We start from the raw sequence: 13463 nt of genomic DNA, 5'->3' as shown, positions 1-13463 counted from the left end.
TTCCAGCAGGTGCTGACACTTTCAGATTTGTCCAAAAATGTTACATTAAAAGTTGTCACTAAGATTAGGAAAGCAGTAACTATTCATCCACACTCACCTAGTCTCATACTTCTCATCAATACAAAATAGACGAATACAGACAGCATTTGAAGCTCCTCTGTACACTGGATGGAAAGTATCTTTTTCTTCAGTCTCAAGGAGGGGTGATGCTGAGGCTTTAAAATCTTTGTATGTGATATAATCTAAAAGCAGTTCAGTATGGGAAATGGTAATCGCTTCACCTTTCTGCAAGAATAAGAGAGGCGATCACTTAAAACATTCCAGAAGAAATTTTATTTATTTTAAATTAAGGTCTTGTATCATTCCTATCTTAGAGCATTCCAAGCAGACATGCAGGGATGTAGTTTTTACCTGTCACCTTGACAAACACAAAAGTTTGAGGAGGTATTTTTAATACGCTTTCATTTCTAAAACACTAGATTAAAATGGTCTTAAAAATATAGAAATTGTTGCCAAAGAGCAATATATTCATAAACTAATAGTTATCTTCTCTGGAGATATTCAAGGCCCGTCTGGATGCCTACCTGGACAGCCTGCTCTAATGAACCTGCTTTGGCAGGGGGGTTGGACCTGATGACCTCTCGAGGTCCCTTCCAACCCCTACAATTCTGTGATTCTGTGATTGTCATTAGAATCACTTTGCAAGGCAATAAAACATCTTTCAGAAATGCTTTCTCATGCATACTGAAGCTATGTGAAAATTAAAACATGTTATAGTAAAGAAAATGGAATCAAAGCAGATAATGTTGTTAAAATGGAAATGAACAATAACATGAAAAAAACAGAGTAGCTTTGATACATTACTGAAAGAGAGAGACTAAAAGACAGGTGTAACTGTTTAAGATTTCTTGGGATAAACTCTCTGCTGATCTGTACTGCACCAATACATGTCGTAGTAATGCTCTCTTATGAAGTTGAGCTTCACCATCAGAAACAACAGAAAATGCACAGAGAGAACAGGCACCCTTTAAGTTCTACAAATTATGGGAGAAAATTGAAGCTATACTTCTGTTTTTAACATTTTGGTAGCTTTCTGTCAGTAACAGATTTGAAGCCTGGTAACATAGTCAAGTCAAAACCTCAAGACTCACAGACCTTTTAAAGTAAGCAGACTCCTGCCCTGCTACAGAATGCTCTCTTCACATCTGCAGCAGGTCCCACTTGAAGCTGTGCATCCCCACACCTTTCATAGAATCATAGAAACACAAGGCTGGAAAGGACCTACAAATTCATCTAGTCCAACCATCTTCCTGTCACCAATAATACCCACTAAGCTACTAAATCATATCTCATAGCACCTTGTCCAGGTGCTTCTTGAATGCTGCGAGGGATGGTGACTCCACCACCTTCCTGTGCAGGCCATTCCAGTACCTGACCACTCTTTGAGAGAAAAAGTTTTTCTTGATATCTAATCTAAATCTCCCCAGGTGCAACTTGTGGCCATTCCCTCGCGTCCTATCATTAGTTATCTGACAGAAGAGGCTGACCCCCTCCTCATCACAACCTCCCTTCAGGAAGTTGTAGAGTGCAATAAGGTCTCCCCTGAGCCTCCTCTTCTCCAGGCTAAACAATCCCAGCTCCCTCAGCTGCTCCTCATAAGACTTGTGCTCCAGACCCGTCACCAGTTTTACTGCCCTTCTCTGGATATGCTCCAGGGCCTTGATGTCTTTCTTGTAGTGAGGGGCCCAAAACCGAACACAGTACTCAAGGCACAGCCTCACCAGAGCTGAGTACAGGGGGGTGATCACGTCCCTGCTCCTGCTGGCTACGCTATTTCTAATACAGGTCAGGTTGCCATTGGCCTTCTTGGCCACCTGAGCACACCGCCGGCTCATGTTCAGCAGAGAATCAATCAACACTCCCAGGTCCCTTTCCTCTTCACAGTCTTCTAGCCACTCTGCCCCAACAGCCCTTCCCTCATCCAGTCTGGTCACACGATCATAGAAGGAGATGAGGTTGGACAAGCACAACCTGCCTTTTGTGAACCTGTGCTTGCTGGGCCTGATCCCCTGGATGCCACGCAAGTGCCATGTGATCTCACCCAAAATGATTTGCTCCATAACTTTCCCTGGAACCAAGGTCAGGCTGATAGGCTTGTAGTTCCCTGGGTCCTCCTTACAGCCCTTCTTGTAGATGGGAGTCACATCATCAAGCCTACAATCCTCTGGGACCTCTCCAGATAACCAGGAATGCTGATAGATGGTGGAAAGCAGCTTGGCAATCACCTCCACCAGCTCCCTCAGCACCCTAGGGTAGAGCTTGTCTGGTCCCATGGACTTGTGACATTCCAGATGGAGGAGCAGGTCTCTAACTGTCTCTTCCTGGATCACAGTGGGTGATTCTCTACCTGAATCACAGGGGACATCCAGGTCCAAGCATAAAGTACCCTGAGGATAACTATCTGACTATTAAAGACACATGTAAAGAAGGTGTTGAGAACCTCAGCCTTATCCTTATTGGTCACATTCCCTGCTGCATCAAGTAAAGGATGGAAATTTTCCTTGGTTCTTCTCTTGCTGTTAATATATTTGTAAAAGGATTTCTTGTTCTCTTTTACTGCAGTGGCCTATCTGAGTTCAAGCTGGGCTTTTGCCTTTCTAACTTCCTCTCTGCATATCTTAGCAAATTCTTTGTAGTCGCCCCAAGTAGCCTGTCGCTTCTTCCAGCAGACATAGACTCTCTTTTTCTCCTGGAATCTCAATAAAAGTTCCTGGTTCATCCATGCTGGTCTTCTTCCCCTCCGGCTCGCCTTACGGGACTCAGGTACAGCCTGCTCCTGTGCCTGTAAGATTTCCTTCTTGAGGAGTGTCCAGGCTTCTTGGACACCTTTGCCTTTCAGTAGTGACTCCCAATGGACCTCTGCAATAAGTGTCCTATTCAGGACAAAGTCAAAGTCCGCCCTCCGGAAGTTCAAGACAGCAGTTTTGCTAGTTACCCTCCTGACATCACCAAGGATAGAAAACTACAATTTCACGGCCATTCTGCCCAATACAGTCCCCAGCTTTCACATCTCCCCCCAGTCCTTCTCTGTTGGTGAAGAGCAGGTCTAGTGGGGCACATCCCCTGGTAGGCTCTTGAACCAGCTGTGTCACGAAGCTATCCTCAACACACTCTAGAAACCTCCTGTACTGGTTCCTCTGCACAGTATTATACTTCCAGCATATATCAGGGAAGTTGAAGTCTCTCATGAGAACGAGTGCTGGTGATCGTGTAACTTTTGCAAGCTGCTCAAAGAATGCCTCATCCATCTCTTCATCCTGAGTAGGCGGTCTATAACAGACCCCCACCAAGATGTCACCCCTACAGGCCTTCCCCCTGATCCTTATCCATAGACACTCAACTTTATCATTCCCAACCGCAAGCTCTTCAACATCAAAACACTCTTTAATATAAAGAGCCACACTACCACCCTTCATACCTTGTCTATCCCTTCCGAAGAGCTTGTAGCCATCCATCACAGTACTTCAGTCGTGGGAGTGATCCCACCACATTTCAGTTATTGCAACTAGGTCGTAGTTAGCCTGTCGCACAATTGCTTCTAGCTCCTCCTCGTTGTTGTCCGTGCTGTGTGCATTGGAGTAGATGCACTTCAGATGAGACATCTGCCTCACCCCCAGCTTCAGTATTGTTCCCCTAGGCACTTCTCTGGTGAGCTGTTTTACCCCCTTCCCTGTCACAGCTAGTTTAAAGCTCTCTCGATGAGTCCTGCTAGCTCCTGCACCACAATTCATTTCCTGCTTTGAGACAGGTGAGTTCCATCCATTGACAACAGGCCAGGGGTCGAGTAAACTGCCCCATGGTCAAAGAACCCAAAGTTTCTGTCTCAACACCAGCCTCTCAGCCACTTACTCATTACCCATGTTTTCCTAGCCCACTACGTGTCCTTCACCTCTCCAGAAGGAATAGGACAAAACACAACCTGCGCTCCCACTCCTTGAACTATTCACCCTAAACCCCTGAAATCTCTCTTCATAGTTCACAGGCTTCTCTGAGCGATTTCATCGCTGCCTGCCTGAACTATGAGTAATGGGTAGTAATCAGTGGGGTGAACCAGCTCTGGGAGTTTTCTAGTTATGTCCCTGACCCAAGCCCCAGGTAAGCAGCATGCTTCCCTACAGCTCAGCTCTGGTCTGCAAACGGGTCCCTCCGTTCCTCTGAGAAGGGAGTCACCTACCACAACCACCCTTCTTTCTTTCCTGGCAGAGGCAGTCTGAATGCGTGGAGTCAACTGCGTTGTCCTTGGTAACCTCTTAGGGGAACCTTCCTGCACCTCCCCCCCCTCACTGTCCAATGCTACAAACCTATTGCTTAGGGGGGCCTGGGGATGCGAGGGAAGCAAAGGGGGAGTTCCCTCACAGTGCCAAGCAGAGACCCTCTCCCAACCCTCCCCATCCCTCAGGTCGCCCCCCCACCCGACAGGGACAGGGCAGGGGGTTCACCACCAATTGTGGGGTATCCCCCTGGCACCTTTCTCTCTGGCACGCCAGGGAGCTACTCCACCAGTCGATCTCCCGCTCACAGTCTCTGATGGCCCTCAGTCTCTCAACCTCATCTCTCAGCTCTGCCACCATGCTGAGCACACCTTCCACCTGCTTGCACCTCACACAGGTGCAATACCTGCTGCCCTCCTCCAGCAGCAGCAGGCTCTGGCACTCCCTGCAGCCAGAGACCTGTACAGCCACGGTTCTGGACAGGCCCTCCCTTTGGGTCACCATGGTCTTTTTGGGGCAAGCTCTCTGCCTGGTGGAGACCATGGCAAAAACTGTGGTCACAGAGACTGCCAGCAGGTAGGATGGACTCAGAAGGGAGGAGGGACAGCATCCCTGTGCCCCACTGCACGAGCTCCCACACCCACCGCCGCAGCACGCTGTGGGCAGTGCTCACGTGCTGGCCGCCCCTCCCCATGCCTGGTGGCTCTTTCTAGGTGGAGGGCCTGGGCGCAGCAGCCATCCCTGGCTACGCCCAGTCCCTGTCAGCCTCTCTCGGGAGAGCTGGCACGTGCGGCGTGGTCATGCTGCTGTCCTGGGCCGCGAAGCAAGGGACCGAGGTCCCCCTGTAAGTCATGGGTGGACGCTGCGGTTGTGGCTGCACTGGCTCCGAGGCGGCTGACCTTGACTGCTGAGGTTGTCTACTTTAGTCGGTGGCAGACCCGCACCAGCAGCCCCCATCTTTTTTCTCCCTCCGTGCCACTTGTTCCCATTCCCATGCTGCCTGCTGTTCAGGTGGAACTAGATGGGAAAACTCCTCTGGTTAATCACAACTGCCACCTCCACCCAGACCCTAGCTAGAGCAGCTCCTGAGCTATGCAGGACAGCAGACACTAGTGTGGGCACTTGCAGTGGACATTGCAGGAGTGGAAACGCTACTTGTCCTAGCAGCCTCCATGTCTGCTTCAAATTAACTTCAAAAGTTAGCAGCACTGCTGTATACAGGGGTATTACCTGCACAGCTGCATCTTGGTCACTAATATGTTCCACGTTTTGAGATGAAATGGACTCTGCTTCCTGACTTGTTTGGTTGCTTTTATCTTCACCTGAGTAATGAAAAAGAATAAACACACATAAAAATGAGAGCATACCCATCAGAATCATAGCAGTAACTAAACAGTAAGTGTGCCAGACTGCTCCTGTTGACAGGTTTCTTTTATTTATTTGTAATAACCACATTTAAAATAGACTCCTCTATTTACTTGGCTAGAACTTCATTAGACAATTTGATCTCAAGGCAAAATCAGATAATTGGCTTTAAAATAGGAATTGAACAAGACACAGTTGGGAAGCAATTCCTAACTCTTTTATTACATGTAATAAATTTTGACCCTATCTGAAGAGAAAAATATGAGTGACTAGTGTATTGACTGGTATCTTAAACTTTGTCTGCTGCTACCTTTTTTTCTGATGACCATAAGAATGAGCAAGGCTCTTGATTCTCACATTAATTCTCCTAACAGAACTGAAATTCAGAATAAAATCTAGGCAAGCCATAACCCTTACTTATTGGAACCAATAGGGACAAGAAACAGGGATTGAAATTCCCTTCTCATTTGCTGAATTTAACTAGCTCTATAACCCTTATTTCATTTCTTATAAAAAGTGATTGCCATTTGGTCAACGCTTCTCAGTTTGTTTATTTTTGCCTCTTCCTCTTCATCTCGTCTAAGAAATGCTCTCCTCTGCTGCTTTTCCTGGATGCTGAAGCAACTGCTTCAAAGCACTTCATCAGCCATTGCAATTCTTTCATGTATGATTTTTCAGCCAAAAACCAGACACCCATTGAACTGTGCACAGAATGCCCACAGTAGCAGTGACCACAGGTGTGGCAGGCTTTTAGACATCAGCATCATTAAAAAAATAAAAAAAAGGCTCAGTGGAAAAGAAATACAATTGACAATCAAATTCACAGAAACCAGGTTTTAAACATGAAAGATCATCCTACCTTCTTCAGCAACATTACAGCGTCACTCTAGTTTAGTTCATCCCAATCAGAGTAGTAATATTTTTGTGAGTAAAACAGCTCTCTTAGCTGATAGGGTGAAATTACATGCAGCCATATTATGAATCAATTTTTAATCATTGACTGACCTGAGAAACAGCCATGATATATACGTACATGATGCAATATATATGTTTACATACTTACAGCATTTCTGATCAAGTGCTGAATCCAATTAAAACAAACACCTACATATTAGGGAGTTTATCTAAATATTGTTATATGCGTTTTTTGCCATTCTACCCCCTTGGCAATTCCAAGGAGCAATTCCAGAGTTGATAATTAAAATGTTAACAAACCACAATAAAAATGTCCAATACCAGTGTGGAATATACACGATGCATTATATTTTATTTTAATTACTTAACCAGTATCTTAACGCAGATCTTGACAGTTTACACAGCAACACACAACAGCCCTACAGAACTCTGCTGGTACCTGGCACCAATGTGAGAGAGCAGACTACTAACTTTCACAACACCTTGATGCTCGTTTGACAGCAGGCAATCACCATTTCAGCACATGTAAAGTATTTTTGGGAAAGCAATTCCTAAATCTGCATGCTGATGGATTATTCTCTTTAAAGTCAGTAGAAGGTGAGGGTATTCAGAACCAGAGATCACCTGATAACCCATAAAGGCCACATCTAAAGTTAATGCTATGGACTACAATTATTCTAGTCATCAACCTGGAAAAGAAACATTGAAGTACTAGCAAAGCCTACATATGACACCAAATAACCACTTAAAATTACCAAAGCTAAATGTCAGCTGCTCTTTTTTACTCCTTGAGTGTGTCTCTTCAATAGCTCTGCCATTCCTTAAATCATCCCCTCCCTAATCTTACAGATACAATCCCAGTTTACTGCATTTATATTAAAAAATGAAGTCTGAAAATAACTTTTAACCAATAAACTCTTGAGGTATAGGCATCATGGCTGTAGAAAACAGATCAGGCCAGTACATCCCTGCATGTGAAAGCTCCAATAACACAGGAAAATCATAGTTTCTGAGCTCCAGGAGAAGGAGAAAAAAATTCAAAAATCACAGCACAATAGGATTCTTCACTCCTCTATCTGAATTTGGTAAATCCATCTAAGCTACATTCATTGACATGAGCATTTTTATTCATAGCGTAATGAGCTTTTTTCTCCTTAAGAAAAAAAAAAAAACTCAAAGGTTTAAAATAGTTTAGCCCAAAGTCTTTTTAAAAAATCTGTTATCTGAAAATCTGTTTCACTGTTAGTAGAAAAGAATGCAGATACAATTTGCAGGGCAAGAAGAAACACAGGGGTTAGAAATCATGGTTTCTCCAGGGGTATCACAGATGTGAGACTTCACAGAAATGATCAAATGTCGTTTTGATTAACCCAGCTACATTTCTCATTATGAACAGCCTTGCAGGTGTCAAAAGTTAATTAATACAAGCCTCTTGTTGTCATGTAAATATTGATATGTTGTTTCTGACTTCACACTAAAATGAAATCCCTTAATGGCTCCACCATTCACTACTGTCAAATATAGCTGCATCACTGTTTATATATATGCTGTACACAAGTGACTGCAAAGAATGTAAATATTGTTGCGCTCAATGAAGTAAGGAACATGAACAAAAATAAAATTAAAATAATTCTGGGATTGCTAGGTTGTTAGCAGAGGTAACAGTCGGCAGGATCAAGAAGCCAATTCAACATGAAGCCTGATGAAAAGCCCTTGAATCATTCCCACTGCATCATAATGTTTTCTGGCCACTAATTCGTGACACCATATAGAGTAACAACCAAATTACTGTAATTACCCTGAAATGTAAGTGGCATATCAATATTGTGTTAAACACAGATTTTGGTACACTCTTTCATTATTATTCAGTGCTACATTTTGAAAGGAAAAAATACTATCAACCTGTGGTCTCTATTTTCAAGCTAAAGAGCTTGAAAAAAATATCCTTGTTGGTTTTTAGATTGTTTTGTTTTGTTTTGTTTTCATATGGGAACATGTGAATACTCTATAAAGGAATGTGGCTCGCATTTTAAATTCTCAGCCTTTGAATTCAACAAAAGAAAGTCGACATCTTCTATTGACATAAGATGCAAAGGCAGCAAAGCTTCCCTAGACAAAAGACAATTTGGCATCACATTTCCAATACAATAGACTGCAGAAATGGTGCCATCATTATAACAGCATTTATATAGTCATGCGCATGTTATGCTATATAATCAAGTTTAAACTACGTGTCAATGACACTATAGCAAATTACAAGGACATAGGTAGGCCCTTATATTGGAAAGGCTTATCGATGGACTACCAGGTTGGAACTATTATTTGGGTCTCCATTTACCAAAAAAGCCCAAGATATAATTCCCTTTTCAAACTAAATTTTTAATAAAATGAAAAATTCAGACAGAAGGGGAACTATGCTTATGCTTTTTTTTTGTTTTTGTTTTTGGCGGTGGTGGCCAGTGGGTGGAGGGGGGGGGGGGCGTCTTTTTTTTCCTTTAAAATTCTTTATTAAAATGGTGGGCTCTTTTCTTTTCCTTTCTTAATAATAAATAAATAAATAAAGGAAACACCACTGCTTTTCCTGGATGTTTTCATGAATGACTGCTGAGATGAATCTTGAGTCATGTCTCATTCAATAATAAAACCTGAATCAGAGCTTTTTTTTTCCAACCATTTGAAAAATACAGACTTTTTGTTTACATAAACAATTTGTTTATAGTTTATAAAAGACATTTATCAAATATCCATCATAAAGCACATATTTTCAATAAACCATATAAAACTTTTGTAACTTGTGACAAGCTAACACTTTATTGAATTGATATTAGAGGTTAGAGAAATAACAGTATATATTTGTTTGTTTGTTTGTTTTCTTTCTTTCTTTTCTTTCTGTTTTCTTTCTTTAAAATTCAACTACCACAGCCTTTAGTTTCATCACTTTCTTTTTGGCTATACTGGGCAGGCATAAACAACAGTTTACAATGCTTCAGGACAAGCAAAACTATTTTAAAATGTTATAATTATGTTCTAAAATGTACAGAGTTACCACAATAGTTTTTATTATTATTCCATGATAGTAGAATTAATATTCCTGAGCAATATATAGCCATGAGCTACCACTAATTTTACTATTAAATTTCTAGTGGCTCACTCTCTAAGAATGGTATCGGAGACAGGCAATTCACTGATGATAATCAAGTTCCTTCTCAGGTGTCTGTCTTTGAGACCCTCAATGATTTCAATGTGTTCAAGATATCTGAAAAAGCCTACCAATAATTCTCTTTCCCCAAGGCTGCTCTTGAACACAACAAGCTTGAAATTTGTGGCTGTAGCTCTAACAGAACTGCAGCTGCAAGCGCACCCACAGGCTGCCCACTCAGCAGGCAGATGGAGGAGACAGTAGGGTTGTAGCAGCTCCTGATGCCATTCTCTTCTGGAGACAGAAGTTGGGAATTGGCTCTGTGCTGAAGGCAGGTATTTCACAGGATCCTGACACAAAACTTATTTGCCATTCCAAATAGAGTGATACTACTCCTTTTTTTTTTTTTAATTGTACTTAAAAAGTAAATACAGCATTGCAAACAACCAACAACCACCAAAAGTAATACAGTTTTTAAATGGAGAGGGAAAAGAGAGGGAATCATGTCTGAGATTGCTAACCAAGGTGCTTAATACGCTTCTCAAAAGCACTCAGATGCTAAGCTGGTAAGTGTTATAGGAACCTGAAAAGAATCATTTATGCTGATTTTACATGCTTTTTTTTTTTTATTTTTAACAATTAGAAAATCCAATAGCTCATTATTCCAGCCTATCCAGGCCCCTCTGGGCAGCAGCACAGCCCTCTGCCATACCGGCTCCTCCTTCCAGTTTTGTATCATCAGCAAATTTGCTGATTGAAGGGAGTAGGCAACATATATGTCTAGACTTCCTGCTGATATAGCAGTAGGACAGAAGTCAAAGTGAAGTCAATACTACTCATAGTTAACGAGAATTTAAAATACTGAGATAATATTTGCAGTTTTAAAATGAGGTATATTTCATACTTTTCTGCACATTTTCATATAGCTTATTGAAGAACTAATCCCGAGCAAATTTGCATGACTTTGCAGGGTGGGAAAGTTCTTCCCAAACTTTGTTCCTGACCAAACAGTGCAAAGAGGGCTGGCCCAGAACAGCAGGAAAGGAAAGAGAGGTCTAGTTTTTAGAAGAGACTATCATAAATTATCTTTCTTCCTCCTTCAGTCCTACCTACATTTCTACATATGTCTGTCACCTATTTTGAAATAATACTCCTGAAGTTCCAGGAGCGCGGACTGATACAGGACAAGGCAGCTGGGTTCCTTCATCTCTTATTAGCAATATTCTTCTTTGCAGGGGAGGGGAAGTCCACAAGTGTGGCTGGAAGGCATTTTTTTTCTTTCCCTTTACTGTTCCATGGCTTTCAGCTATGAGATACCAGCTGGTGACTGCTCTGAAGCTGCCCAGTTGCTTTTTTGCCTGGTGCTTTGTGTTCAAACAAGCAGATATGTAACAACCTAGTGGTGTTTCTTTAATTCTATTATTAATAATTATTAGACAGCAAAATGCTGCCCTTCTGGACAAAAAGACCTTCAACACTGAAAAATAATGATGACAACTGTAAATTATTAGTGGTCTATAAATAGGCAACATATTCATGTTACTGCTATTTGTTAGTTGCAGTAAGATGGCTTGTAGGTTGTTTGTCATATTGTGTCCAACACAAAAATAGAATGAAAACAGTTCCTGGTCTTACAAAACCTTGTAACCTAAAAGACTGCAAACAGTAAGCAGACAGAGCAGAAAATGAGCCTCAAGGAAATAAGAGAGCACAAATCACAAGACAACATGACAGCCACTGATAACCAGCTGCTTAGCTGCTGACAGACATTAGAATCAAGTTTAAAAATTAAGACTTAATTTAACAGCACAACTGTAGTCAACTGATGGGAAGTAGATGCTACTTTCCAAAGTAGCTTTCCAAAACTTGAAACCTACTTGTATCTCACACCTCTGTTTTGATGAGAGTCTTCAGTGTGACACACTGTACAGACCAACTCCCCTGAATTAAAAAACACCAGGCAACCATCTCCAAAGCGCAGACACATTCTTTTTTTCTTACTAATATAAGCCTATGTCCTCTTCCATTTTTTTTCAAAACCCGTTCAGAAGCTAGAAATAAATGCACATTGAATCTGCCTATAATTTTAGAATATAGGTACCTTCTGGAATGCTTGGCTCCTGTGACGCTTTGAGAACATCTTCAGGATGTGGTTTACAGAGTCCATGGAAAGGCCCTAAGTCAAAACATGCATGAAACAAGGAAACATCTACTTGAGAGCATAAGCTCATGAATCCCACTGCAGTGTCTCCAGCCTGCAATATAAAAACAATGTCACACACATGCAAAAGTTGAGCAGATAATTTTAGTTGAGGACAAAGAAAAAAGGGTTGTGAGGAGGAAAGAGGGAAATAAAGGGCAAAACAAGAATTTCAGCATACTAGCTGTAGCTGTGTGTAAAAGAAAAGTATAAAGGAAAGTTGAAGATTTGTTTTCAATTAAGTGTATTACACCCTCTACATTAGGTGTTATTATTATTGCTATTGTTATTGTTGTTGTTGTTGTTATTATTATTATTATTATTATAGTTATGATTTGCAGGGGGATTAGAATTATTTATACGGACCAAATTATGATCTACTGTTTCAATAAAACACCCTTCAACTAGAGACCTCCAAAAAGGGCATAATTGTTCCTTAAGTGCAGCTAAACTAGAATCTGGATTTAGCTAACCATAATGGTTGACTAATTATTTGATGCTATTTTGTAAATAAATTGTGCTCAAACTGAAAAGCGTATTTTATTTTCCTATGAAAATAATAAAAGAAAACAATTGTACAGTATATAAAGAGTTCTAAAACATTATATGGCATGTATTATGAAAAGTAATTACAAGCATCGAATATTTTCAGGTTCTGAAAATATCTAAGAACCAGCCTTCAAAAAAAAAAAAAAAAAGCCCTGGGAATGACAAAGATCCCTGCAACACTGAAATGGCATGTCACTTTATGTTTGATTATTACTGAATGTTTCCAGAAAGTTGCAGAGTTGAGACAGAAATAGACTCTGGAAAATCAGAACCAGTGTGTTGGAGGGGTTTGGCTTCAAGCTGAGACCAGTCTAGAAGTAGGAAACTCTTCAAATGTTAGCCCTATATTCAACTTTCTCATAAAACAAATAATCAACATTTTTTTTCCTTAATACACATAATGAAAGCCTTCTTTAAAAACATTATGAAAACTCACAGGATGGATTTTTATGGCTGTTTTATTCTGCCATCAGCACTCCAATAAAAATAAAAAAAATCAAGTTTAATTTTTTTCCCCAAACAACAAGTGATTGTTTGTTTGCGTAACTGAACAAAAGCTGGGTCACTGCAGTTGTCTGGCTGCTGTGTAATTTTAGGCCCAAGGCTCAGAAGAGGCTGATTAACCAATCCATCTACCATATGTGCAAAAAGAGGTTGCCAGCTTCATTCTCTGCAGGGAAAATTGGCATCTATCTTGGTTCGTATGAAGGTGTCTTTCACAGCAGCAGAGGCAAGTATAAAATATGAGGGCCTGAAACACTTTTTGCTGGTATCATATCGAGCAATGAACGTACAATTGAAATGTATTATTTATAAAGATAGCCATTTGTAATGTGCTATTACACTAATGGCTTATTGTTTCCTATTTGGCTTCCAATGGCAGTGATTACATGTTAAGGTTTTATAAAATCATTTGGTATAGAAAGCAGACTTCTGGAATTAAGTAGGTTATGTTGCCTATCAGCTTATGATACCATGCACAGTTACTAACGCGTGAAAATATTAAGAGGAATTTTCAGACGGA

General features: G+C 41.1%; 2 protein-coding genes across 10 annotated transcripts in view; both read right to left on the bottom strand.

Moving 5' to 3' along the window:
- The window catches only part of CFAP61 (cilia and flagella associated protein 61), a 111733-nt gene that overhangs the window by 85936 nt on the left and 12334 nt on the right, over positions 1-13463 (bottom strand). For all 9 annotated transcript variants that reach the window (XM_083832278.1, XM_083832277.1, XM_083832280.1 and 6 more), the window contains 3 exons: positions 11792-11945; positions 5502-5593; positions 98-285 (listed from right to left, as the gene is read on the bottom strand). In XM_083832278.1, the coding sequence (XP_083688404.1) occupies positions 98-285; positions 5502-5593; positions 11792-11945 (434 nt within the window). The remainder of the gene's footprint in view (positions 1-97; positions 286-5501; positions 5594-11791; positions 11946-13463) is intronic.
- On the bottom strand, positions 312-5475 carry LOC310898003 (uncharacterized protein). Its single transcript, XM_083832291.1, has 2 exons — positions 4528-5475; positions 312-3624 (listed from the first exon to the last, which is right to left on the bottom strand). The coding sequence occupies exon 2, from the start codon at positions 2331-2333 to the stop codon at positions 1350-1352; it is 984 nt and encodes a 327-aa protein (XP_083688417.1). The 5' UTR covers positions 2334-3624; positions 4528-5475; the 3' UTR covers positions 312-1349.

The sequence above is a fragment of the Anser anser genome (genome assembly GCF_964211835.1).
Source record: "Anser anser genome assembly, chromosome: 3".
Lineage (NCBI taxonomy): Eukaryota > Metazoa > Chordata > Aves > Anseriformes > Anatidae > Anser > Anser anser.
The sequence above is the reverse complement of the archived record's forward strand: the minus strand, read 5'-3'. Positions and strand labels throughout refer to the sequence as shown.